Source organism: Papilio polytes, unplaced genomic scaffold, assembly GCF_000836215.1.
Source record: "Papilio polytes unplaced genomic scaffold, Ppol_1.0 DF822845.1, whole genome shotgun sequence".
NCBI lineage: Eukaryota > Metazoa > Arthropoda > Insecta > Lepidoptera > Papilionidae > Papilio > Papilio polytes.
In genome coordinates, this window is record NW_013526359.1 from 3895006 (window position 1) to 3922995 (window position 27990).

Below are 27990 nucleotides of genomic sequence, written 5' to 3' on the forward strand. Positions count from 1 at the left end.
CTGCAATATGTCGAACAGCTGGTTCAATTTGAATAGTTATTTCTTATAATTGGTGTGACGAACGACAATGTCATGCCGCATGAGACGCAGGCCGCGTGTACCAAGGTCTGAGAACATACACTGTTACAATCTAAAGTATGGCTTTGCAAAGTATATAGTGGAATATGGAATGATAATCGATTTTTATTATACCTTTAATGAATGAACATTTTTATGATACCTTTAATAGATTATTGTTATGATAACTTATGAATGAAGTCGATTAGCTTACGGTAAATTTAATCTATTGAAATTCATTAGGCAATAAGGAGTTTACTTAAATACTAATATGTTGCCTGCGGCTTCGTCCCCGTGATAAAAGAGATGAGAAACATAGTCTATGTTACTCGCTGATAATGTAGCTTTTTAATGGTGAAAGATTTTTTTTAAAATTTGGCTGGTAGTTTTAAAAATACAAATCTTTCGTCTTCATAATATTAGTATAGACTAGTGCAGTTCGCGACTTCGCGCGTGTAAAAAAAATAGCCTATGTTATTCACAGATCAATTACCTTTCTAATGGTAAAAGAATTTTTGAAATCGGCTCAGTAGTTTTTGAGTTATTTTTTCCTCTTTATTATATTAGTATAGATTACCAGTTTAAAGGGTGATGTGACGTTTATTATCCAATGTGTAATAGGTGACGTAAAGGGAGCTTATGACACTTCAGTCTACCAGTAATAACTCCGGACGCGGGTCTTTGTCACACATATCAATTCGTCACACTTTGCTCTTAACTTGACTGTTGCTAATTATGTATTTGTGCTATTCCGTTTAAAATGACTAACGCGTTATTTGTGCTTTTGCCGAGTCTATAAGTTTTCCTTACATTTATGTTTATTTTCAAGTTAAAATGTGACTAATATCAAGTAAAAATAGATTGAATTTGAAACTTGAAGGAGATTACGTCCTAAATGACTTCGTAAATGTGATAAGTTAAATGCTTGGGTTCTATCTTCCCTAGTTATATTAACACCATCTAGATTCTAGATTTTGATTTTAAAATAAAAATAAGTAAATTGACCAAATAAGACACCAAAAAAAAATACAAAATTCCCAGAGCATATTAATGAAATAAAAAAGAAAAATCAATTCTTGGCCAAAAGGTAGGCTCAGTTAATTTTCGAGATAATTTTATACTAATACAACAACTTTTTGTCAAATATCAAATGCGTACAAACAAGTGGAAAACTGATTACTGATATTAGTCCCCTTTTACTTACGTACAAAGTTGTAGGGGATTCAATTGCACGGTGACAACGCTAGTGACTCGTCAATCTTAGTACTTGGTACTTAAAACTTTCCGCAGGTCATTTCCAACTCTATGAGTATTCTATGGCGCCATACGCACAGTCATTGTACAGAAATTCGTCTGCAAGCGTCCGAGATCCGTGGTGTCGTGATATACAAGAATAGAGGAAAATAACCGTTCCCTTGACGGAAAACTACATTTATTAAAATAGTTTAATATAAGCGTTTTACATTTTGGTTTAAATCTTACTTCTTTCTTCAATGTTATAAATGCGAAAGTTTAGGATTGATGGATGGATGTTTGTCCAAGGTTGTAGCTTAAACAGCTGAACGGATTTCGATAAAATTTGGTACAGATGTAGAGGATAGTCTGGAAGAATACATAAGCTATTCATTTTATTAATTCCATGTGGACGGAGTTGCGGGCGAAAGATAGTATGAAATAATTTAAATATGGATTTGTTATTCTTAAATTAACGTTCTTAATGAATGTTGAGTTTTGATTGTTTTTTGATAGAATAAATAAATCACAATTTAATTAGCTTGTTGACATACTTAATTATTTACTGTTTATTGTAGGTTTAAGCTCGGTCTAAGAGTTTTAGATTAAATGTAGTAGAAGATTGTCGTAACATTTTAAGACCCATGAGAATTATCATTGAATAAATGTGTTTATGTATGTTTTGTTACATGTTCAGTTTTGTTATTATTCCACGTTTGATCACGTAAGCATGTGTAACTTTGAAAGAGCCATTGTCCAAAAATATTGTTACGACGATCATTGTTATTTGAATTTCTCTAGCAGTTTTTGTGGGCAGGTGTTAAACTTATATAAGTTTTACACGTAGCTTAATGTAACTTGAATAACCAAAAAAAGGGATAATTTGTGTATTAAAGTAGTGTTTCGTTAAGACTTTTTTAGGGGTAATTTTCTATGGAAAAAAAATCAATCTAAGGCCCAATTTAAGATAATAAATCAGATTTTATCTATATTAATATTATAAAGAAGAAAGATTTGTATTTTCGTATGTATTGAAATAACTCAAAAAGTACTGGACCGATGTCAAAAATTCTTTCAATATTAAAAAGCTACGTTATCAGTTTTTTACTATTTTTTAATTCCAATTGACGTTGTCGCGAGCAACAGCAAGTCACTTATAATGAGTAAAGCCAACAAATGTAGAAAAACCCGGTTTATCTATTGAAACAAAAGTGAATCGTCATTATAAAAATCATCGTCGTTACATCATCAGTTACGCAATAAATGGTCTATTTATGTAAGAATTCGCATGACAAAGGCTCAATAGATCAATTTGTACCGAATTTGTTGAACATATTTGAGATTCGTATTATGTAATGACTCATGGAGAATGATTTGGCTGTTTGATTGAATATGTTAATTTTGTTTAGACCAGACAATACTTACAATTAACTTACGCAAAGGATAATATATACAATTTTTTTTTAATAATGGTTACTTATCATAGAGTAGGAGATCCTTTTATGTTGTGAGATAAATTTAAGTCTAGCTTTTACGAGTTAGAATTATGTTTTAAACATTTAACGACAATATTAAACTTAACCAACATTACTTAAACATAATGTAGCCATCCAATGGTAAGGGATATTTGAAATCGGTCTAAAAGCTTTTGTTTGTATGACTAATTGTTTCTCACGACTCCGTCCATGTGAAATTTTAAAAAGTAGAAAAATATAGCCTATGTTTTTAGTGATAGCACAGGCTGTATTTGTATTTAACCATTGTGCAAAACCAGCTTTTTATTGGTGAAAGAATTTTTATAATCGGCATAGTGATTTTTCAGTTATTTCCATACATACAAAAATCCTAAAACACAATTCTTTCCCCTTTATAATACTTTGTATCCACAATGTAAATGCAATTAACTTAGGGCAGATGCTGTTAACACAAATTGTAAATGCTTATTGGATATTTGAACACTTAAAGTTGCATAAATTGTATTACATCGTTAAGAGTTACTTGAAGTAATTGTATTAATTTGAGTGTCAATTCCTTGTATAGTAATATGAGAATATTTATGATGTTCCAATAAAGTATAGCGTATTGAATTCCATTGTTGAGTTTGCAAAGCAACAATGTATGTTTTATTTATATTCGATTATGTTGTAATTTTATGCTTTGTAATAACAACGTAGTCTTATTGTTTTTTATATTTCTTTGTTAGATTGTATCCAGAATTTTTAAAATCAATTATTTATTCGATATATATTTGAATTTGGAACTTTCTAGTACCTTTAGTAATTTTTAATGCTACGATTTCACTTCACTTTACCTTACAATTTTCTTAAAATAATTGAAATTGTGTTATGTATGAAATTGGATTGAAAACTAATATAATTGCAAACTCGAATGCGATATATTAGTATGAAAATTATTAATTAATCAACATCTGAGCATGCCAATTATGGTATGATGTTTTATGTAGATAATAACTACCATTATGCTTTAGTCTGATAACGAGGTACGTGCCACTTCCGAACGTGGTCTTGTTTTGCAAGTTTTGTCTTATCTAGGGCGTTATTATCTGTCAGGTCCGGTCTGTAATGATTTGTTTTAGTTCCGTTGGTAATAAGACACGGAAAAACTAGATTTAGTGTCAGTAGTACTCAAGGTCAGATTAAAAATAAGTTAATTTAAAATACGTGAAATGTAGATTAATATAATGTTTAAAAAAAACAACCGTAGCTTCTAATAACTAATTTAAGTATTTGTAAGAATCACTATAATTCGTCAACAACTGAAGTTTTTATATGATTCTATTATAATAAAAAAAAAACCAATATTCTATGAAGGTAAAATATTCTAGCAAAATAAAACCTACCTGCTGTGTTCGAAGAACAACATGTGTATAAAAATAATCCGATGTTTGTAGATAATATTAACGATACATGATAACGTACTATATTATTATTGTTTCCACATTTTACTACACTTTAATATTTTCATAATATCGGAATACCTGTTTAAACAAGCGTAAAGATAGATATTGTGACAGGTGGGCGAGGTGTTTCTAAACTGTTTGGACCAGGGGTGCCCAACATTTTACTATTATTGCGATAATTTTATATGTGGCTTTTTTAATAGAAAATCCTCAAAGCATTATCTTATTACCCGACTGATTTTAATACTGTCTTTTAATATTTTGTCCCTAATAACTTATCAAAGGTGTGTGCAGAATTACTTTTGTTTATTTTCTGCCATCGTCGTTCGTTTGGTGACTGGTTTTGTAGATTTCCCATGTAATTTCACACTAATGAGACTGTTTGACCATTTAACGAATCTTAAGTGTGGAACTTAGTATAGTTTCTAACAAAATAACTACGCGGGCCTCAGGTTGTGAAATCCTGTATCTTAATAGAAACCCGACGAAGTGCACGTGAAACTCGATCCAGTTGTCCGGTTTCAGAGCAGGTCCGGTCCATGTTTCGACATAAAGGCGGGTAAGGGCTCTGCTATATTGTTGGATTAACCCACTATCATATTGCTGCATAGTTCAGTAATTTGCGTAACCTAGATACTTCCAGATTTTAAATGGAATGCTTACTTATTTAGATGTCAGTTTCGTTGTTATACATTGATCGATTAACCAGAAGTTTCTGAAGCTTAATTGTGTGATAAATTATGAATAGAACAATAATTAATTATGATATTTATCTCGGATGAATAAGTGTCTGTGTATTTAGAGCAGATAAGAGACGTCAGGTCAGGTCTTACCACGTCACGTCAAACGTCAGTCTCGGCTAATGGACGCGGGTAATCTCACTTGTGTGTGCTCTCAAGTGTTTGTGATATAGATTGTTACCTCCATTATTGTGTTTAAGCTTGAATATGAAAAAGAAAACAAAAAGCACACTCAGAGTTTAATGGTTTCTTTAGTTATCTCTCGGTAAAAGTAGCTCTCCTAAGTCTCCCAGTGTGGAGGTATCAAAAAATTTCAAGCTATATGAAGTAAACAGAGTGTTTTTGGTTGATTTTTTACATCCTTACAGTATTCCTTATAAGGGAATAATAATGTGAATTCTGAGTACACGACTAGCGAAATCACATAGTAAATAATTCGTGAATGATATTAGTGTTGCCAAATTACATGTCCAATTTTGGACATTTTAATTACAAACACGGCCGACCCCGGCGACCCCTGTCGGGGTATAGAGTGGCGTGCATCACGGTCGCAGTTTCATTAGTTTTGCGAAACCCGAGTGAATTGGAGCAGCGATTTGTATGCGACGTGTCCTAGACGCATTCGGGCACAATGATCTTACGTAAATCCGCCTCTGAGTTCATTAATAAATGTTGTTAACTGAAACCGACCGACAGATGGTTCCCATTGACTAAAGCGGGTTAACCCTTGGTTTTCTTTGCTAAATACATTTAATCTTCCAGGTGTGTAATATTTTGCTCGCCATGTTTATTACATATGCACCAAAAAGACATCATCACCAGCGTATACGTCCTCACTAAGGGGCTCGCATCCTACCCTAAGAAAGGGGAAATACCAAAAAGCATTGCACGTGATTCCGATTTTCTCATGAGAGGTTCGTTAGCAAGCTTGTCCACAAAGGGTCACGTATGGAACGTAAGTAATAAAAAGAGAAATGAAGCAATTACAAACAAAACCTTGAACGGAACGCGACGGATCGAGTAAGACAATGTCACGCACGTAACTATAGTCTAATTGCTCACTAAGGGAGACCTTTACTGTAGATTTAGATTTGGAGTACGGTAGTAAAGAACCGTTTGTTGAAATTAAACTTATCACATTAAGAGTGATATTAGGATTAAGTAATATAAAATCGTATCCATCTATATTGTCTATACTAATATTAATAAGATTAAAGATTTGTATTGGAATAACTCAAAAACTACTGGCCGATTTAAAAAATTCTTTCACCCCCTAGAAGGAAGTTGATGTATGAGTAACATTGGCTATTTTGTATTATCTTTTAATTTTACGCGGGCGGAGTCGCGCCTAACATCTAATCTTACTTCTTCATCATCCACTTGCCCATATCCCTTACGGAGAGTCGGCACAGTAATCTAATCTTACTTCTTACCAATATTATGAATGCAAAAGTTTAGATGGGTGGATGGATGTTTGTTATAGTTTGTAGCCTAAATGGCTAAACGGATTTCGATAAAATTTGTCATAGACCTATAGGATAGCCTGGAAGAACGCATAGGCTACTCACATTTTTTTTTATTAATTCCACGCGGGCGGAGTCGCGGGCGAAAGCTAGTCTATTATATTTATTAATAGTTTACATTTAGTTTCTCACGGTACTCGAGCAATTGATGTTATGTACATAGATAAGCGATATTGTTATTTATAAATGCTGTTAGCCAAGCCCAACTGCATTGGAAAGGCGTTCTCGATCTGTCGGCGGTCAACTAGACGGATAATGAATACGAAGTACCGGATATGGAACAGGTTGAATTGTGGCTGAAGAAATATCTAGATTCCGGGTTTCGTTATATCCCACACTAATATCCGAATGTAATTAATTGGCAAATATTAATGATGTTGATTTACAAATTGATCTATAGATTGTCGTTACAATTTGACTTATGACTAGTTTAAGCTACTTTTAACAGTTCGTTAGTGTTTATGGTTCAATAACTTGAATGTGTTTCCGAACTACGTAACTTGAGTGTATTGAAACTTAGTTTATCCTAACACTAATGAGTCAGTAGGTAATGATAAAATAAATGGAAAAAACTAAACTTAAATAAATTAAACCCAGCGTTAATATCATGACTAGCTTTAGGTAATTTTTTCTTATAAACTATGACTGCAATTTAAAAATATTAGTTCCTCCTATTGGTTGTCTTTGTTTCATACTTCCTTATCGTTTTCGTATGAGTTTTTCTTTTTGCTTATAATTTGATTATGAAAAGTAAAATGAATGGGATAGCATAACAATCAATTTTTTCTTGCAAATATACGGAAATGTTTCTCGAAATATTGAAGTATTTCTGTGTAACTAATTTCATGCTTGTTTGTTTCATAAAATTGTTGCGACGTACACGTGTCGCTTTACAGTTTTATATTATTGTCACTGCGTGAAATTGCTATTTGCTATAGACAAGTCGATAGTTGCAAAATTTAATACCGGGTAGGGGACGCCCTAAGCGAAAGTGTGTCGAGGATATTGGCAATATACTGAAAAAGTGTACACTTAATATAATAGTAGCCGTAACCAAGTATGATTAATGCGTCGAATAAAATAGATTAAACGATAAGAATCTCCCGAAGAGTATGCTCTTGCATCTGTTTAGATGGAATTGTTAAACTTTAGTCCCTAAAATACAGGTTTTTTTTTATTAATTAGACGTACTATTTGCATTATTTAAATCGATTTATAATGGAATTTTGCCCTCCGTTCTATTTTGGTATGTCTATTCTATATCTATATTTCTTTAATAACAAAGAGGAAAGATTTGTATTTTTGTATGTATTAAAATAAATCAAAAAATTATATATGCGAAAGTTTAGATGGATGGATGGATGTCTGTTAGAGTTTGTAGCTTAAACGGCTGAACAGATTTCGACGAAATTTTGTATAGATGTAAAGAATAGGCTGGAAGAACATATAGGCTAACCAATTTTGTTTTTAATTTCACGCGGACGGAGTCGTGGGCAAAAGCTAGTTATGTCAGTATAACTAGTTATTCTGTCTTAAAATTCGTCATTGATCGTGCGTGTTAAATTTTCTACCTATGCAATTGTAAACAAAGTGGCGAGACAAAAGTTATGCGTCTCGCCAGATAGATTTAGTGACCGTCGCAAATCTGTCGTTACTTGTCTCCTAAACTTTAGAGTTTGCATATTATTTTCTATTTAAGTTTCACTATTTACTTTCACCCATTGAAAGTGGGTAAAAACCCAGTGCGTTTACTGGACTTATGACAATGCCTTAAATTACAGTTATTTAGAGAGTGATGTCGCATTGTTGTTGATGTTTAGCTCATTTGAAGATTTCCAAGCTATGAACATGTCTAGATTGTTTTTGTGTCTTTTTGATTTGTGATAGATGTTTCCTTTGCAGTTTGTCACTCAAAAAAAATCATAATTCAATTGCACTTATACGATTTCAATTATAATCTTTTTATTGAAGTCTTTACGAGGTATTCTATAATTTACTGATTCTTGGTTTCAAATTTTTTATTATATCTTAAAAAAATCGATGTTTTTCGGGTAATCTAAAATGTAAAGTATGTACTTAGTTACTTTATCATTTTATATCAAGGTACGTAAACTAGTTTCCGTTTCAAGGTTTTATGTACTAAAACTATTTTATATTAAAGAATTTCAATCAAAATATTTGCATAACAGAGTTGTGCGTTAGGTATTTTAATGTATAGTTTTGTACAGGCGATAGGCGTCGATTGCGTCCAGTGCACCCGCTTGACAAGTTGCACCAAATATAATTAAAATTTATAACCTATTGATAACAAGATTGCAAATATTGTCTCTTACAGCTGCACTTAATTGGCAACTATTGACTCTGTGGGGATTTTAACACTTATTCTACAGTATTCTATGATTTTGAAATGAACGGATGGTGGAGGAAACGCATTAGAAGGGACAATTTCCTCTTTATGTGCGTCTCTTCATACCAATTAAGGGGAGGCAACACATCTGAAATTGCGGATGGTTACGGTCAGGGGGTCCTTTTCGAGAGGGAAAAGGTGACTTTAAGGCGAATCCAAGTGCTGGTATGCCACCTTATATAAAAAAAGGGGAGGGATATAGTACTGGTACAATAAAAAATAAATACGGACATGACAAATTTCATTTATTTCAGTCACATTCGTTTGAAATATAGTTTCTCCATATTATTTAAGGCAAAGTTGGTTCAAGAATATATATCTATCCATTACGATGAATTTATTTACTTAATGTTCGTTCTCCTTGTTCAAGTTTTATTTAATAAAGATATAAATCTACGTATAAATCAACGTGCCAAAGGAAGCCAAAGCTGATAAAAGCTGGGCGCCACATAAATACTTGAGACTACAATAAATTTCATTACAAACTTGGTTGGTTGAGAACCGGGATTTTTGACGGGACTGCAAGAATTTATCACGCATTTATAACGACTGTTTGATTGTTGTTAACGCGACTTATGTATTTCTTACATAATTTTTTTAGAGAACTTATTTTTAAATCGGTTGTAAATTTAATCTAACTTGACTTAGTAACACTTTTTTAGTGCTATTTTTAGAAGAAAAGCAAAATAATATGGGGAAGGAGCAGGCCACCCTTCTAGAGGGTCGAAATATGTAAAACAGACATTAAAACTACTACAATAAGATTCAATTAATGGTAGCTGCACCAACTTAGACTAGTGAACAGAGCATTTATCAAAAATGGGTCCTTTTAAGGCAAAGAATAGGGTCGTGACTAACTCTCCTTGTCTTTTACGCTTCGTGTTTATGAATAGGATTATACGCTAATTGTTTTTGCAGTAACGTAAAGCCTTAAAATTCAAGGACAGACTTTACATCATCAGAAATAACTTGGAAGTTTATACAATTTTTCTAGATTAAACTTTAACGATTAATTAACAGCCTTACAAATAAACCCGCTATAAACTTAAACTTAGGAATAAACTGAGAATAAGCAAATTTTATACTAATATTATTACTAATATTAGTACTTAACTTTATACCGCGTTTATTTGTAAGATTGTAAGGGTACGCGCAAAGCATCTGCAATTGCGGGGATGTCTATGGGCAGCGGTCGCTTCGCCATTTCGGCGGATTCAGATGGCCTCTCGCTCGTGTGCTACTTTATAATATTAATGAGAGGTAATTTTTCTCTTTTCAGAAAACTTAGCGCCGTCCGAGCTGAAGAAACTTAGAAATAAACAGAGAAAAGCTAAACGTAAAGCGGAGCAAGAGAGTGCACTGGCAGCACAGGTTCAGGTATCTAATGTACTTAAAATAACTTATAAATATTACTTACATAACTTACTAATAACTTATAAATATTACTTACATAACTTACTAGTTAAATAAGTAATTACAGAATACTTCAATGATAATGGTTCCTTCAACGAAATAAGGACTTAAATTCTGTATTGAATACAGCGCCATCTAAACAAACACATGTGCAACTAAATCTTAGTCACTTGGAATGTAAATAAAATATTAAATCTCATTATTCTAGTAAAAGCTGTATTTATTTAATCCTTGTACACAATAATTGAAGACTCAGTGTAAGGTACAAGCTCTGATCTTGTCGCTTTACGAGCGAATTCCAGTCGTTTTACAACAGTAAAGTTATTTACTCGTCGTTACTCAACTGTTAAGTTGTAGTATTCAACTGTGAAGTAATTAACTTATAAAAAACAGTTAAATTATAATCAATGAAAATTCAACATCAACTTTCATTTTTTTCTTTTATGGACAGAGTTAACTCTCTAAACAGACATGAAGTAATTTCGACGAGTATATATGAGGTATTGTAACGTTGCAGGTGAAGCGGGAGCAGCACCACAAGGCGCGACAACAGCAGGAGCAGGGCGACCCTGAGGCGCCGCAGCTTGATGAGCTGGTGCCTGATAAACTGGCCAGGGTAAATAACAAGCATAATTACATTCATCTTTCTATACGTCTCCTCCTCTGTCGGTTATACGCAACCCATTGCTGGGCTGCGGGGACTTCGCTGCTTTAGTGAATTTATATAATCACTTGCAAAAGGGCCTGATACTAAAGAAAATACTCATTAGGAACACACCATATACTTTAAAAAAATATATTTCAAACATTATTTAGTCAAAATGGTATTTTAATTCTTACCGCTGTTGATAGATTGTTATATTGTTTAACATAAATATTTCATTCCATACTGCTTTCGGGTATAAATTCCTTTTTATACTTAGTTTCAATATGATTCGTTACAAAACGCGGGTCGCTGGAGTAACAGGATTAAAGGGTTGACGTATGTTTAGGCTAAAATGTATGGGAAAGTCTGTTTAAGTATTTTATGGTAAGATCTGTATGTGTATGTTTGTTGTATTGCAGGCGGAGGACCCGTTAGAACAAGCAATAAAGTTCCTTTTACCGCTGCGGACGCTCGCCGCGGATAGAATAGAAACACATTTAATGGCCTTCGAAATATACTTTAGAAAAGGTAACTATGTCGAATATTTAATCTATATCTATACTAATTTTATATAGAGGAAAGATTGGTATTTATGTATGTATTGAAATCTCAAAAACTACTGGGACGAATTCTTTTATCATTTCAAAGTTATACTTTATTTTTTAATTTCAAGCGGATAAAGTCGCAAGAAATAGCTGGTACTTAATATATAATAGTTGAAACGGATCACTGCCACACTCAAAGTCCCTTAATGAATTATTAGTGTACACATTCTACATGTATTACAAAGGTGTTGACATAGTACATGTGTTTTATAAATGAGTTATCACACTACAAGTGCCATTGTAAATGTGATGACATACTACATGTGTATTATAAAGGTCCCTTACTTAGGATAGGCTCCGAGCCCCTCGGTGGGGACTTGTAGTGAGCTGGTGATGATGATGATTATAAAGGTGCTGACACACAGCATGTATTTTATAAAAGTGCTTACATATTACACTATTTCGATAATACCGAAATTATGTTTGTTATAAAGGCGTTGTCACTATACGTGTTTTGTAAGGGTCCTTACCTGCCCTATCATTTCCATAAAGGCACACACTGCATTTGTTGCTACACTAGAGTAGTGTTTCTATAAGCGTGTGTTGTGTGTTCAGAGAAGCCGCTGCTGATGCTGCAGAGCGTGAAGCGCGCGTGGCGGCTGCAGCGCGGCCACCACCACCTGCACGACTGCCTGCTGCGCTTCCGCGTCTGGCTGGACGCCGCGCGCCCCGCGCTGCACCACCACGTCGCAGAGGTCCTCGACACCGAGACGCAGCAGGTAACATTTATTTATTTATACAAACAGACATACAATATTACAATTCAAATATAATTTTACAAATACATTTCTCACATTTTTTTTATTTACTACTAATTTTAAATTCGGTATTTTGTTCAATTATATGTATATCCTTGGCTTCTTTGTTAGGTTGATTCCCTGTATAAAAGGAGCCAATGACTTCCCTAACATTCCTATTACTAGTGTTATAAATGCGTAAATTTAGATTGTTTAAAAATTGAGAATTAAGCATATATGTAGACGATAGTCTGGAAAGTATATACGGTTATTGGTAATCCAACGGATTCCCTCTAAGAGGTGATAGAGAGCTTCATTAGTGATAATTTTGACGCCTACATGTATCATAGAAAAGTTTTTTTTAATATATTCCAATTTTCTTAGTTCTCTAAAAATGCATAACATATTTTCCTTCTATTGCGACGGGAGTTGAATTAATAGTTTCTCGTGAAAATAATGTTTATGATGAACACTCAAAAAACATGAATTTTGAGTTAATTTTTTTTATGAATAAATTAGCTGTTCGCATGCGGCGTCATCCGCATGAAATTATAAAAAAAATATTTTATTTGCGAATTTTTTTACATTTGTCAAATTCTCAATTGCAAATGTCAATTTACCGTTACCATAATAACCTTGCTCCCTTAATGTTGACAGCTTGTAGTTTATTGTCCGTTTTCCACATAAAGGTTTTTTCCAATTTATTTACCCCATAAGTTTTATAGCCTAAAAATATCTAGCCTAAAGCGTGTCGTAAGTGTGTAAACAAATAATTATTAAATAACCAGCTTTCGCCCGTGACTCTGTCCACGCGGAATTAAAGAAAAAAAAAAGGTAGCCTTTGTGTTCTTCCAGACTATCCTCTACATCTATACCAAATTTCATGGAAATCCGTTCAGCCGTTTAGGCTACAAACTCTAACAAACATTCATCTAAACTTTCGCATTTATAATATTAAAATGATGTGCTGTGATTGCTGACATTCTACGCCACTAAGTAGTGTGTGTTTCCGCTTTATTATATATGTCGGCTTGAGCTAGCAGTTATCAGAATTACTACTACTTAAGATCACATGTGGGCGGCCATGGGTAAAGTCGGATTCCAGAAATACATTCACAATGCTCCTCAGTCAGGATATCATCGATCTGCCAAGCTCATAACGTTCAAACAATGTTCTCGCAACGATCCCTATTTTCAGAATAATCTAAGTTCTCACGAAAGTCGCTTGGCGGCGCTCGTGTTCTAATTATGACTTAAATTCAAATTGATTTCTTCTGATTGCGACATATAAGTATAAAGTACAGATGTGCGATGTGTGTGCAGATGATGCAGGGGCGCAGCGCGCTGCAGATGGCGGAGCAGTTTATGAGCGGCGCGGCGCGCGACTCGCAGGCCGCGGCGCTGTGGGGCGCGCGCGCGCTCGCCCGCCTGCTGCCCGCGCGCACCGCCGCCGCGCTCGCGCACGCCACGGACATGCACTACCCCGACCTCACTATAGAGGTACTACACCTTTTCACTAACTAGCTGTTCCCGTGCGGCTTCATCCGCATAAAATTGAGAAAATTTTATTTTGTTGTTTACATTTGTCAAATTATCAATTGCAAATGTCAAAATGACATGACTTGCTTTTTTGATGTTGGTAGCAAAGTTATGGTATTTTTCCCACATTAGGGTTTTTATCCATAATATTTACCCCCTAAGTTATTGCTGTTAAAATATATAGCCAAAAGCGTGACGTAAGTATAGAACTTTTTATTAAAAAAAGAATTATTCAAAAATATGCTGTAATTGCTGACATCTTAGGCAACAAAGAAGTGTGTGTTTACGCTTTATTATTATAGTATAGAAGTATAGATGGGAAAGCGATTGACTTCCGCACAGGAATGGCATTTAATTAGTATTTAATAAAATATTTGTTTAGTTAAACCAATAGTATGATACAAGATATGTTTTTGCATAATCCAGCATGGTTGCTGTCAAGATTAATAGAATATCATGATAATATCGTCTGTATGTTCTGTTTATTTTTTTATCTTCTGTACATTTAATTTCGTTGTACACTTTCAATATGCAGTTGGTGTACCTCTCTAATGAATAAATATATCAAAGCTCCTACAAGTAAAATAAAATTAGAGCAATTGATAACCTCCTCCTTCGTGATGTCGGTTAAAACGGGAATTTACTTTTATTTTTATTACACTGCAAATTGTGGGACTATCTATTAATATTTATATTTCTTTTTTAATTATTCTGTTTAAATTTTCGCCCTGTCTTAAACCATGGAAGTTCGTGTTAAAATGCAGTAAAATGACTATACAAAACTAGGTAATGGATAATCTATGTCAACTAAATGTTGCACTTTCTCTAATAGTCTATGTTTATATTATCTATGTCAACAACCTTCATCTCTACTAATAATTAATACGTGTTTTTGTAATGCCCTTTACTAACAGCAAAAACATTTTTTTTTATTTTCCAGGGTTGCGTGGAAGTGTTAGATAGTCTGAAAGACGGTGACTTCGGTCCGTGCGAGGATGAAATAGAGCAATACATAAAGGCGTGTCACACGAGGTTCCCGTATGCGCTGGCGTTCAAGCCGCCGGGCGAGGCGCAGGCGGAGGACGCGCCGCCGCCCGCAGACACCTCCAACTGAGGGACTCAGCCCACACATGTGGGGAACTGCGTTCGGTGATAATCGGTTTTGTTGCGCCAATCATTAGTGTCTTGTTTGAGTGGTCGTGGTTATAGCCAAATCTTCCAAGACAATTGTATCTTATAGTTATTTGAAGTGTTTGTAATTAGTTACTTAAGACGGTCACGAAATGAAGAGCGGAGCAGCGCACAGTGGCCTCAAATTTCGACTTACACGGACATTCAAAATATTAGATGAAAATTACTACGTAAGCTTAGATTTAAAACCCACTGTGCACGCTCTGCCCTATAAGATCTAAGTAAAATAATTGCATTGCACACTTCAAATAAGTGATTATTTGGTTTATATCGACATTTGCCTTGGAATGACGGCCGAAAGCATTAAATCACTCTTAAATATTTCTAATTTTTTCTAGTAATTCTAAATGACTGAGGTATTTGTATCTATTCAGTAGATACTTTTTATATTGCATGTGATGTGTTGTGACGTAAGAGTTAAGGAGATGCCATATGAGTGGTAGCGCAACGCAAAATTTTATAGCGTCAAATATCAATTCTATTGTCGTTTAAGACTGATGCGATTTGCCGCGTGACGTTTGTACGTGTGGCATATTGCGTGGTTTACTGGCCAGATCACTGGCACCAGTTACCTTTGACGTCATGCCAGTGCTGCTTTTGAGCGCTACTGGACTTTACTGACAAACCAAGCATTACTCTAGTGACAATGAACCAGTGATAAATATATACTAAGGTGACACAAAACCGAATATTACTGCAATTCATAATCGCCCACAAATTTCATATTAGATAATATTCGGCCTGACTTCTTCCTCTCATCTAGTAAATACAAAATTCTCGTATTGATAATGTTTTTTTTTATTGTTTTTTTTTTGTACTGTTTGTAAAAATATTTTAAATAACACAAGACCTTGATGTACAGTCAAGTCTAAGATTCATTAACAAAACTCAAGTGATGCTAGTATCGCCTCATGATCACAAATATGAAAATTTCAGTCGAAATTAAGTCACAAATCAAACAAATTGCTCTCCAAAATATAATGTTTATTTTATCCATTTGATTTTTTTAATACATTCTTTACTTTTCACATGCAGTATTTATTACAATTTCTTTAAAATATATTAAAAGTGAATGTTTAAACCGTAACGAAAATACAGTTTTTACTGTAAAATTCGGTGAGTTTAAAGTTATTTACAAATTGACATTTTACGATTTCATTACTAAAATATCATAAACAAAAAACTATGAAAATATTTGTATATGTTTTTGGGTTATGTAAACTCAGACAGAAATCGAATTAATCCTTAATTGGCAAATACATTTGTATCGATATTGATAAAACAATCTGTTTTTAAACAAAGTAAACTTTATTACTTTCCGATTTATTTTATAAAATAATGTGTGGCCTCTGAAGTGTTCAATAAAATGCAATTTAACAAAATGTATTTAGTAAACGTAATTTAATGACTGTTCTTAGATGTATAAAAAGTAATAAAATTGTGTGGCAATTATAAGGGGAACCTCAAGCAATATTTGACAAGTGATGTGAGGTACGCTTTGTAAATAATTATTATTTATAAGTTTTTACTGTACAATAACATTGGAATACCAGATCTATGTCTATTTCGAATTAAATTACAGTTTAAAAATGTCAGGTTTTGTGTCAAATGTACCTAGAAAGCTATGATTTTTGTTGATTTTGATTCTCTGTAGATATTTGTAAAGTTTGGACAATAATTATAAATACTCCGAATTGTAACCGTGTGCACTTTAGTTAGAGAAATTAATTTCCAACCCATGTGTCTTGAAAAAAATGTATGTTAAATGCATTTGACTTTTTTAAATGTAAAAAAGTGATAACTGAAATCTTTCACTTCAATAAGGATACAAATTCTGTTTTTTTTTTCAATAATATTTTGTATTTGCGACACATTGTTGGTTTTCTGTTTGGTTGGTATGATTGGAGTATTTTGTGCCCTCGTCAACTTGTACATAAAGTAATAAAATTTTATTTTACAAAATTATTCATATCTTTGTTTTATTTCTTAATATCACATTGCATAATTATGTCCTTATACTATAAAAATATACTAAACAGTATTTTTAAGTTTTTTTCACATATCACAATAGATTCATTTTGATGGACTCATGCTCTCCCAGTCAATATCCTTGAAATTGATAATAATTTTATCATTCTTAGGTTTGTATTGCCTGAAAAAAAAAAAACACAATTATTTTATTGAATGTCAACAAAGTAAAATATTTCACACAAATTTCATTATGTTTGTTTTAACAAAAGTTAAATTTTTAATTACTCCACAGATTCTGATTTCAGACACTAAAATAACTAATATTTACAATTTCCTAAAATGTGAATATAGAAATCGGACAAACTCTCAGAATCAAAAACATACTAACAAAATTGGCTCAAGCATTAAAGTCTGCCAAACTACAAACATAACCCTTGCCATATTGTGGAAAAATATGGTACTAAAGTAGCTATAATTTATATATAGATAGCCCCAGTGGTTGATAAATTATGAGTAAAAGGTTAGCATGGTATGGGGATGTAACAAGGGTGTTAGTAATAAATGTGGAGGGGTACACCGGTAGAGGTAGACCTAGAAAGAGATGGATGTATTGCATTAAAGGAAACATGATCAAGAAGGGAGTGATGACTGAGATGACATATGATAGTTATTTGGAGGACGAATCGAATCCGGTGTGCCGACCCTACTAGTAGGATAAGGCAGGGGAGATGACAGTAGCTATAATTTGTATTGAAGCAAACATTGCATATGACAGATCTTAAGTAACCAAGATATTTGAAGATAATTTGCATTATAAAAATTATATTTTACTACTATTAGACAACTTATTTAATTGATACTGTCATTTTAAACTCAGAGCAATACTTCTCGCCAGGCTTAGGATGCGCGCCAATCTATCCATACTTCTAGTGACATTGACAGCTGTCAGCTAGGGATGTGCCGTTTATGCCGATAATCTAGAGTTGCGCAATTCTATAGCATGGTACTAATTTTATTCCTAACACTACATACATACCAATATTTGATTCCAGCAGCTTCAAACATCCGTTTAGAAGCAATATATGCTGCTTTATGTTTCTTCTTGTCTGATAAATAGACAACTTCAGTGATACCAGATTGTATAATAATCTTTGCGCACTCATTGCAAGGAAATAATCCAACATAAATGACACAATCTTTGACATCCGCAGAGTTTTTGTTTACAATCGCATTCATTTCAGCATGGCACACTGGAAACCAAATTAATCTTACTAATATAAATGTGTAAGTTTATGTGGATGGATGTTTAGAATTTGTAGCCTAAAGCTGGACAGATCTCGATGAAATTTGACATAGATGTGAAGCATAGCCTGGAAAAACTCTAAGGCTACTTACTTATTTTTTCATTTCACACAGGTGGAGTTGCAAGTAAAAGCTAGTAATAACTAATATAAATGTGAAAGTTTTGATGTATGAATGCAACATAACTAGAATCATCACATCATCATCATCACCAGCTCACTATACGTCCCCACCGAGGGGCTCGGAGCCAACCCTAATATGGGGTGACTAGGCCATAGTCAACCACGCTGGCCAAGTGCGGGTTGGTTGACATCACACATATCTTTGAATTTCTTCGCCGATATGTGCAGGTTGCATCACGATGTTTTCCTTCACCGTAAGAACGTCGGGTAAATTATGTACATATGAAAATTCGAAAAATCGAAAATCACATTGGTACATGGCGGGATTCGAACCCAAGACCTGTAGATTACTGTGTTCAAACCACTGAGCCACCGACATAGACTAGACTGTTTGCACGGATATAACTAGAATGTTTGCACGGAATTGGATAACAGTATGTTACTTAATATGGTTTTGTCTATTTTTCTGTTAATTTTTATGGATTACTAACTTACCATACATATATTTACTATCTAATGGGGATGGTGTATTCTTTCCCCAGGGAAATTCATCATCATCACATCCTATTGGCATACCATTGTATCTGGAAAATGTAACATGCACATACTTTGTAGCCTATGTTTTTTACATTTTTTGTAGTAGAAGAGGCACAAATGCCCTCTTCTTTTGGGAACACCAAAGTGATCAACAATGCATAAGATCTCCAGTACTAGAGGGACTGCTTTACCAACCATAGACAAGGTGATATGGTTCTCGGTAAAGTTTGTTACAGATACAGAATCAGACCTGAAGAACACAAACTACAGAGAATCCTAGGAATGCGTCTGGTTATTGTGGGATCCGTTCAGTAATTTAGGCAGTAAACTCCAACAAACATCCATCCATCTAAACTTTATTACTTATAATCAGAGATTTAAAAAACATATTTTAAATATTTGTTTACAATATTAGTATAATTGTTTTGTTGCTTACCCAATTCCAACAATCTTATTATCTCTGTTTACAACGCAAGCACCGACTTGTAAACTTGGATCTTTACTGCGCTTAGACGCTAATATTGCTGTTGCCATAAAATATTCCTGCCAATCTATATAATCTGAACGTTTAGATTGTGAACTAATACTGCAATTGAAAATTATTTTTAAAATCACATAACACCATTGTTATTTGCACAACACTACTTGTTTTTGAAGAACATACTCATTAATTGATAGATTTTTGATTTCTTTGGTAAGATCCATGGTTTTGTTACTTATCTTCAAGTAACTGACTCTAACGACCACTAAACTGATACTCGCTGGAGAGTGTAAGTGCACTTTACACTTTATAATAATTGTTACTTAATATCAGTATCTATTACTAAAGTAATTATAATATTTATTTACAATTACATGTTATCCTTATCTTCTGGCGGGAAATAATTATACAAAATGTCAATGTCAATAAAATCACATTAGTGTTACCATTTAAAACCACCATAATTTTCTGAACTGAAACCACAATAGTGACTTTAACTATAGAGATCTCGATTTGGTGCAAACGTACCACAAAAAGATATTTTGTGTGTTGGTACATAAACATGGCACGATAAAAATTAAGAGCTTGACTCGGTTCTAGGCCTGGTTTTAAATCAAAAAAATTTGTTCCCGAACAAACAATTCGTCCATCACATCAAGTCACTAGAAATGGACAAAATACAAAATGTCACTTTGTTTCTACAACAGTTTTCTAATACAGTTTTCAACCGTCTGTACTGTACTCAAGTTTTTTCTCGGAATTGAATTGTAATTTAAAAGATTTTTTTTATAACATAAGGTGGCAAACGAGCAAGCGGCCACTTGAAATCGCCAAAATGGCGAAGCGACCTCTGCCCATAGACATCCACAATTGCAGATGCGTTGCCTACAATCCACTTCCTCTTCCCAACCTCTCTTCATAAGAAAAGGGTGGTAAAGAGAAAGGGACTTAAATTAGGCCTCCGGCACCACACTCATCAGACGAAACACGGAATTGCTTCCATTTCACGCTTGTCTTCTGTGAGGTCGTGGTATTACACCGGGCGTGCCGGCCTATTCGTGCTAAGATGTTAAAGCGGGCACTACCACTGTTAAGTAAGATTTGTAGTCACTCTCTCTTTCTCTCTCTCTCTTGGTTTTGGCACAAAATAGTATTTTCTAGTTTAACTTCGCGCTTAACAAGGACTACACTGGGTTATTGATAATTCAACGTATACCCACTAAGAGGTGATAGAGGGGTTCATGTGTAATAATTTGGACCCCCATATGCATTATACAAAAGTTAACTATGATTTTAGGATTTTTTCAAAATAAGTCGCAAATGCAACTATGAATTAGAAAAGTTGATGACAGATTTTACAAATGACAGTATTGTCATAGCCGAATCTACGTAATCCAACATATGTAATTTTTTGTACGCTATTAAGTACGAATTAAGTATACATACAATTAATCAGGCGTAATTAAAAAAAAAACATGAGGCCAATTAAAACAAAATGTCTTGAAATTGATACCGAATGAATAACAAACAGAAATTTCGAATTTATTTATTTCCCTTCCTTTATTTTCGATGTCGATTTATAACCAAGGATAATTAAAGTTGTTCGAGTCGTAAAGAAACGATTTTGATGACTTGTAGTTAACTTTAGGTGTCTAATAAAATAAAACTCGATAACATAGTAACCTAGTTCATACAATCATTAAATAAACCTATCAAATAACAAACAGCACAGAGAAACAGACGAGAAAAAATTTATAACATACTAGCTTTCGCCCGCGACTCCGTCCGCGTGAAACTAAAACAAAAAAGCAAAAGTGAGTAGTTATCTGTGTTCTTCCAGACTATCCTAGTTGTAGACAACTACGCCAAATTACATCGAGATCCGTTCAGCCGACTAGGCTACAAACTCTCACAAACATCTATCCATCCATCCATCTAAAATTTCGCATTTATAAATTAGTTACATTTTACAATCTAGAAGCATTAATAAAGATCTGAAAAAAAAATATATTACATTTGCATTATTAACTAAACAATACGAAATATGTTTTGTACACGTGTTTCGGCTGTCAAAACCCACGGATTCTATCAAGAGATAACACAATTGTGTCCTATGGGTATTACCTAATTCACATTTTTCATAGATAAATCTAAAAGTCAAGTTGTTGGGACATTCTTTTCTATTAGTGACCTTTGTCTCTAATCAATTTAAAGCCATATCGTAACAATACATTACTTATAGTGCTATTCAAACTTTATGATAGCTCGTAATTTTTCTTGAGACTGCGCTGAACAAGTCTTTAAGTATCGGCGGAAAGAATTGCAGGACACTTTATTACCAGCAGCAAAACAACCTGATATTGAGGTTTCTAAACATATTGCGGCTTCAGACTTCGTTCATATGAGTTGCCGCGTCTTGAGCCGCCGAAAAGATTGGAACTGCCTGTATCTATGTGCGTATACTTGCCCTAGCAGTTAACAACGAGCTGCAATAAACTTTGAATCTCGTAATACCTTCCAATACCGCAATACATAGAGTAATGCTTTCGAAACTATATTAATCGTTTAATTGATACCAACACAATTATTTTAGTTTTTATTGTCGCAGGCCATGAATGTAAAAGAAAGTGCTACACTATGGACCAATAATTACTAGCTTTTGCCCGCGACTCTGCATGTGGTATTCCCGACTATATTCTATTTCTGTGACCAATTTCATCCAGATTAATTAATCTGTTCTAGAGACATCTTCTTATAAACATCAATTTTTTCGCATTTATAATATTAGTAAGTAGTAAGATTAGTATGTTTTAGGTTTAAAATTAGACTTTGCCAGACATAACGGGGTCTACAATGTCGGGAAATAAAATTGTTGGTTCGCAAGTTAAAGATTCTTCTTATATGACAGCATTCACCGACTCTAGCAAAGTATTTTTTCTACGAAATGTTTTATTTAATAATAAAGCTAACAGTAGACCTTAGTTTGAGAGATTGCCACAGTCAGAGTTATCCTTGCATCCTTATATAGTTATTATTATTAGGAATCTGTCCTTTTTCTTTGACGCAATAATTTACATATTTTTTGCATCTTGTCCGTCATAGATCAATGGAAATAGATCTAAGTAAAAGTCATCCATTATCATAGTTAGTTTAAATAATTTTTAAGAAAGTATTATAAGTTTTGAGGTTATGAACTCTACGCTGACAAAGTCGCGGGCTCCAGCTAGTCTGTTAATATTCATAGACTGTAACAATTTACTGTATTTGTAAATAAACATTACAATTATTAACTAGTTTAAGGTAAAGTGAACTTGACATTATTTACGGTAAATTTCTTACGACTTTTTTCTCTTGGATATTCGAGACCGGTTTGTAGTGGACACTTGTTGACTAGTATGTATTTGTTTGTGTCATGTTCTTCAATGAATTCTTCGGTAATCAATTAAATTCGAAATAAAAATTCTTTGTTTGCGTTAACTATAAAACTAGTTATTCTAATTCGGGCATGTTGCGATATATTAGCCGGTGCTGTCCTCCAAACGAATTGATAAACGCAGCCGTCAGTTTTACCGCCAATTCGCGTATTGTTTTTAAAAATGTGCGTTAGAGCGCGCGTTTAGAAATAGTAATTGACGTTTAAAAAAATAACTTTTGTTTGTTTAATTTGTATAATAAAATATAATGTTATGATGATTTAAACTAATTAAATAATGCTAAGAAATGTTTGAATTAAATAGTTTAAATGTGTTTGTGAACAATTTCTTGGGATTTGTGCAATCGACCAGTTATTTGCCGTGGGTGAGATGGTTGCTGAAGTTGATGGCTTTGGCTCAAGCAATAATACCAGCAGGATGGCCACAGTCTTATCCATTAAGCGGTAAGTTAAGATTTTTATAATCATATTGTGAGTAAAATTCACTTGAATAAGTCATTGGAAGTAGAAGTTTGTGTTCTTAGCTGATTGTAGTCGCAGTGCGTTATATTTCCGCCAAAATGTCAATACTCGTAATAAACATGATTATTAATAGGCTAATACGTAATAATTGGTGATGCGAATTTTCTTAAATACCATAGATCCCAATCTAAGTGATTAAATTTACCCATTCAAAAATAAAGTGAACTTACTTGAGTTCCAGTAGTATTTAGTCACCATATTCGACAAATCTAGGATCCGGAACTGGGCATTGTATATTGTAAATGTGTCCTAATAAATTCCAGATGGAGATAAGTTTGACTTCATCGTGGTTGGCTCGGGCAGTGCGGGAGCCATCGTGGCGGCGCGGCTGAGCGAAGTACCACACTTCAAGGTCCTGCTGCTGGAAGCTGGAGGAGATCCACCACCAGCTAGTGTGGTACCATTATATCTGCATTTTACTCTTGCCTATAAAGACTTAGCGTTTTTTTCATAAATCTTGTAGTAGCATCTCTGTAACAATGTTATTAACATCATTTTCCCTGAATAAAGATTACAACTAATCTCCTCGTTATTTTCAGGCCCCCAGTCTGTTTGGGACACTAGGTCATACGGAATATGACTGGGACTACAAAGCTTATCTCGATAAAAATACTGGCACAGTACACCCGGACAGAGCAATTTACATGACTCGCGGTAAAATGCTCGGTGGATCGTCGTCCAATAATTTCGAAGTTTATTCAAGAGGAGTCCCTGAAGATTATGATGAGTGGGCACAGGTTGCTAATGGTTGGTACTGGGCCTCGGTGTTGCCATATTTCAAAAAGTTCGAAGGCATAAAAGATCCAAGTATTACGAACAATCCAAATCATCGTGATTTACATTCAACCGATGGTTCAGTAGCGGTTACAAGACCAAAAAGAAATAGATATTTTAGTGAAGTAAACGATATCATTTTAAATTCATATGAAGAAATGGGATTGAAAAAAATTCTAGAGCTGAATGGACCTGATAATTTGGGTGTAAGTCTACCCCATTTCACTTTCGCAAATGGAAGGAGATCGAGCACTGCGGAGGCATTCTTGAGAGACAAAGAGAGACGTAATTTGAAAGTAGTTAAATATGCAAGAGTTACTAAAATTCTAATTGATGATATAACATCGCGGGTTTATGGTGTTGAAGTGTTTGTGGAGGGAAAAAAGATAAACGTATTTGCTAATTTGGAAGTTATTGTATCAGCAGGAGCGATTGATAGTCCAAAACTTTTAATGTTGTCAGGCATCGGACCGAGAGAAGTTTTAACTACGATCGGTATAAACGTAATTGTAGATTTACCAGTAGGTAAAAATTTACAAGATCATCACTATACGCCGATTGTGTTCACAGGGCAACGAGGTTTACAAAGTGTAGTGCAAAATTTGTTAGTACCCACCGAGTTAGATTCATACCCAGTACCGATACAATCTGGTTTCTTCAGAGTGGATAAATGGGGATATTCACAAAGGCCACAATTTCAAATCTTCAACGTTAGAATCGGGGCTACCGCGTCGCCTATGATTTTATTTGGATTCCGTGCTATAACTAATTTCGATGAACCTTTTTCTTATTCAATAAGTAAAGCTAATGTTGACCGTGAAATAGATGTAACGTCTGTTATAAACGTGCATCCTCGTTCAAGAGGTGAAGTTACATTAAAAAGTTCTAATCCTTTCGATGATCCAATTATAAACATGGGTTATTATAGAGATGAGGAAGATATTGAGACGACATTTCAAGGTCTGAAGTTTATGTTAAGCTATTCAAACACAACATATATGAGAAAAGTTGGAGGGAAGATTGTTAAATTAGATGTGAGTGCTTGTAACCACCTTAAATGGGGATCTGATGAGTATTGGAGATGTTACGTACGGCACGCTGTAGGCTCAATGCTGCACCCAGTGGGGACGTGTGAGATGGGACCTTATGGTGTAGTAGACGAGAGACTGCGAGTGTACGGTGTGTCTGGTCTGAGAGTGGCTGATGCATCGGTGATGATGACAATCCCCAGTGGCAACACAAATGCACCGACTATGATGATCGGTGAGAAGGCAGCGGATTTAATTAAGGCAGATTACAATGCACTGTACCAAGAGAAATATTTCATTTAATAAGAAATAGTTGTTGTAAAACTTATTTTATTTTAATAATTATTTACTATTAAATACAATGTTCTCAAAGTGGACATATTAAAAACATAACTATGCATTTTTTTTCTGGTGAAATTGTTTGTCAATTGTTCTTCAGTGGCTTGTGATGTAAATATTTAGAATTCAGTTTTATCCTTTACAAGAATTAAAAAGTTAATTTCAACATATAACTATTAAATATGCATCATATATAAAATGGTTTAATATACTTAATCATTAATTATTTACATGTAAAATACATTTTATTACATAATTTACTTTAAGCAACAACAAAATTTAGACCACGAATACAACTATCAAGGTTACAGTTTCGTCAGAACATATTTCTAGTTTCTAACATTATTTTAAAGGTCTTTCTTTTCATTTTTTGTGTCTTATTACTTAATAAATTTCTGAATCACTGTTTTATTACATTTTTTCCAAAGTTAAAACTTAAAATAAGTCAAATATAGGAATAATTTATAGCGATTGCAGGCAGACTAAAGACGGTCTGCCGAAAATCAATAGACGGTTCTCTAGCATACTTCTCAAACTCAGCAAACAACAGCTTATTACAGTCGTAACAGCGCTCACTGGTCATGGCTACTTCAACAAACATTGGAACAACATAGGTGTCACAGACAGTCCAATATACAGAGCATGTATGGTGGAAGAAGAAACCGCGTCACACGTCATACAACACTGCCTAGCAGTGACTCAATACAGGGTTAGGTATTTCAGTTCGCTGAAATCGCTCCCGGAGATCACCAAAATAAAGGGTTTGCTGGGGTTCTTCGGAGAGCTAGATTGGCTGGAGTAATCCACTTCCTGTTCTCACGCAAAATACGCGCTAGCTGTGGAGTGGCGGAAACCGTAGACCCTACTACTACTACTAATAGGAATAGTTTAACTATATGAACAAAAGACTGTTATATTAAAAAACTAAAGTTATGTTTAAATTTCTTATTTCAAGTAAATACTATTTTGAGTCGACTACTACATTGAATCCCATTAGCGGGATCACGTGTATTTTGTGAACCGCTGGAGCAGCGATATTCGATTGTTTGCTGATGTAGGGTAGTTCCAAATATCGTAATGTCTACATTTAAGAGAGCCATTATCATTAGAAGGGTGCGCTGTATTGATTACCATCACAAAGGCCTCGACGACAACTTATGGTAATGAAGTCTCCACTCTGCCCGTCCCACTGCGGAGCTCCGTAATGTTTGAAGAAAATTCCGCACTTTGAGATTGATGCATTTTTAATGGACTCCGTTGGCGAAATATTATTTATTGTTGCTATTTACTGAATGGTTTCTGTATTTGAAATACATTTGCGAATGAATAATTTACGCAAATACATTCCATTTATTATTATAGTAAAAGTCTTGAAAACATTACTAATTAGGTACCTTTTTTAAAAAAGATATAAGCTTCTAAACTCTTGCGTTGAAATAAGTTCTCTCATCATTTCTGGTTTTTCCTGTATCTTCCTAGTTCCGTGAAAGTTCTTTGCCAATGTATGTACATAATTTTTTGGCGGGTATATATATACCAGTAAAATCGAACAGTATCATGCCAGTTCACGAGACAGTATGAGATGAGACCTATCGATGTAAGCTACGGACTCCCCTTTGACCTTCAACATGTCAGTAGCTGCGACAAAACAAGACGTAGTGTTAGATAGTAACTGGCATGAAACAATGTAAAACGTCCTTATTCTGAATGAGGAACATAATGAGACAAAGTTGTAATCATCCTTACGCCGGTTGACCTTTAATTTCATTTGTCGTAGTAATAAAGAAGATTGCCAAAGCCTGATGATTACTAAAATGAAGCCCCTGTAGCTTTTGACCCTTAAAATTGAGTGCGACGTCGTTGAGTTTGGCTCGCAATCGTAAAGTTGCTCGTTTACATGACAAAGTCTCGTTCGGAGCTGTTAGGAAATGATTATCTGGCTCTCCGTGAACTACCATTTGTTCTATAATCTCGAAGGCAACTCGAATAACATTTTATTGATACGAATTGAAATTACTCGATTTAATACAAACATAAATTTACATCATCTATCAAACAATATTCCAGGCAAAGTATAATAAAGAATTAGTAGTTTATCTTCGTAGTTTTAGTTTGCAGTTAGTTTTTCAGACATTAACGCACATTTTCTCATTGATATACTGATCGAACAGATCGACAGTATGACGCTGCAATTAACCTACTAATGCTCAATAATTAAATGAATCATTAAATTTTTACAAAGTATCAGATTATAAAGCATCGATTTTCGCAGTTACATACGAGTATAGTTGCTTTTTGTTATAGTCTGTATTCATTCTCCCGAGAGCCTACTTCGAAAATCAATCGAGAACCAATGGTAGGGGACGTAGGGTAATGACGCATTGGGGTTTATGTAGGAACGGGGTTTAATGTTGTGGAATACAGTTTGATGTGGCCGCTTTCTCTGCGATTTTACAAAATAATAACGCAT

The 27990-nt window shown here is 34.2% G+C and overlaps 3 protein-coding genes across 4 annotated transcripts; 2 read left to right on the forward strand and 1 right to left on the reverse strand.

Moving 5' to 3' along the window:
- Window positions 1-3724: 3724 nt before the first annotated feature.
- Window positions 3725-16976, forward strand: LOC106105341 (N-alpha-acetyltransferase 15, NatA auxiliary subunit-like). The gene is made up of 8 exons (XM_013285632.1): window positions 3725-3736; window positions 4688-4769; window positions 10160-10257; window positions 10811-10909; window positions 11359-11467; window positions 12100-12263; window positions 13605-13781; window positions 14761-16976. Exons 1-8 carry the CDS (start codon window positions 3725-3727, stop codon window positions 14932-14934), a joined length of 915 nt encoding a protein of 304 aa, XP_013141086.1. The 3' UTR covers window positions 14935-16976.
- On the reverse strand, window positions 15669-19845 carry LOC106105458 (deoxycytidylate deaminase). Of its 2 annotated transcripts, none has more exons than XM_013285764.1 (5): window positions 19799-19845; window positions 19380-19529; window positions 18902-18990; window positions 18019-18232; window positions 15669-17163 (listed from the first exon to the last, which is right to left on the reverse strand). In XM_013285764.1, exons 2-5 carry the CDS (start codon window positions 19475-19477, stop codon window positions 17085-17087), a joined length of 480 nt encoding a protein of 159 aa, XP_013141218.1. In that variant the 5' UTR covers window positions 19478-19529; window positions 19799-19845; the 3' UTR covers window positions 15669-17084. The 2 variants fall into 2 exon arrangements, with proteins under 2 accessions (XP_013141218.1, XP_013141217.1); XM_013285763.1 differs by lacking the exon at window positions 19799-19845 and adding an exon at window positions 19608-19792.
- A 2968-nt stretch (window positions 19846-22813) lies between these two features.
- On the forward strand, window positions 22814-25884 carry LOC106105457 (glucose dehydrogenase [FAD, quinone]-like). Its single transcript, XM_013285762.1, has 3 exons — window positions 22814-23301; window positions 23643-23776; window positions 23919-25884. The coding sequence occupies exons 1-3, from the start codon at window positions 23145-23147 to the stop codon at window positions 25482-25484; spliced, it is 1857 nt and encodes a 618-aa protein (XP_013141216.1). The 5' UTR covers window positions 22814-23144; the 3' UTR covers window positions 25485-25884.
- The last annotated feature ends 2106 nt before the right edge of the window (window positions 25885-27990 follow it).

Coding starts and splice junctions, on each gene's coding strand:
- LOC106105341 (XM_013285632.1), top strand. Junction 11,468..12,099: donor CGAAATATACTTTAGAAAAG/GTAACTATGTCG, acceptor TTGTGTGTTCAG/AGAAGCCGCTGCTGATGCTG. Junction 13,782..14,760: donor ACCCCGACCTCACTATAGAG/GTACTACACCTT, acceptor TTTATTTTCCAG/GGTTGCGTGGAAGTGTTAGA.
- LOC106105458 (XM_013285763.1), bottom strand. CDS start 19,648: ATGGATCTTACCAAAGAAATCAAAAATCTATCAATTAATGA. Junction 19,530..19,607: donor AAAAATCTATCAATTAATGA/GTATGTTCTTCA, acceptor TTTCAATTGCAG/TATTAGTTCACAATCTAAAC. Junction 17,164..18,018: donor GCTGCTGGAATCAAATATTG/GTATGTATGTAG, acceptor TTTTTTTTTCAG/GCAATACAAACCTAAGAATG.
- LOC106105457 (XM_013285762.1), top strand. CDS start 23,145: ATGTTTGAATTAAATAGTTTAAATGTGTTTGTGAACAATTTCTTGGGA. Junction 23,302..23,642: donor ACAGTCTTATCCATTAAGCG/GTAAGTTAAGAT, acceptor AATAAATTCCAG/ATGGAGATAAGTTTGACTTC. Junction 23,777..23,918: donor ATCCACCACCAGCTAGTGTG/GTACCATTATAT, acceptor CGTTATTTTCAG/GCCCCCAGTCTGTTTGGGAC.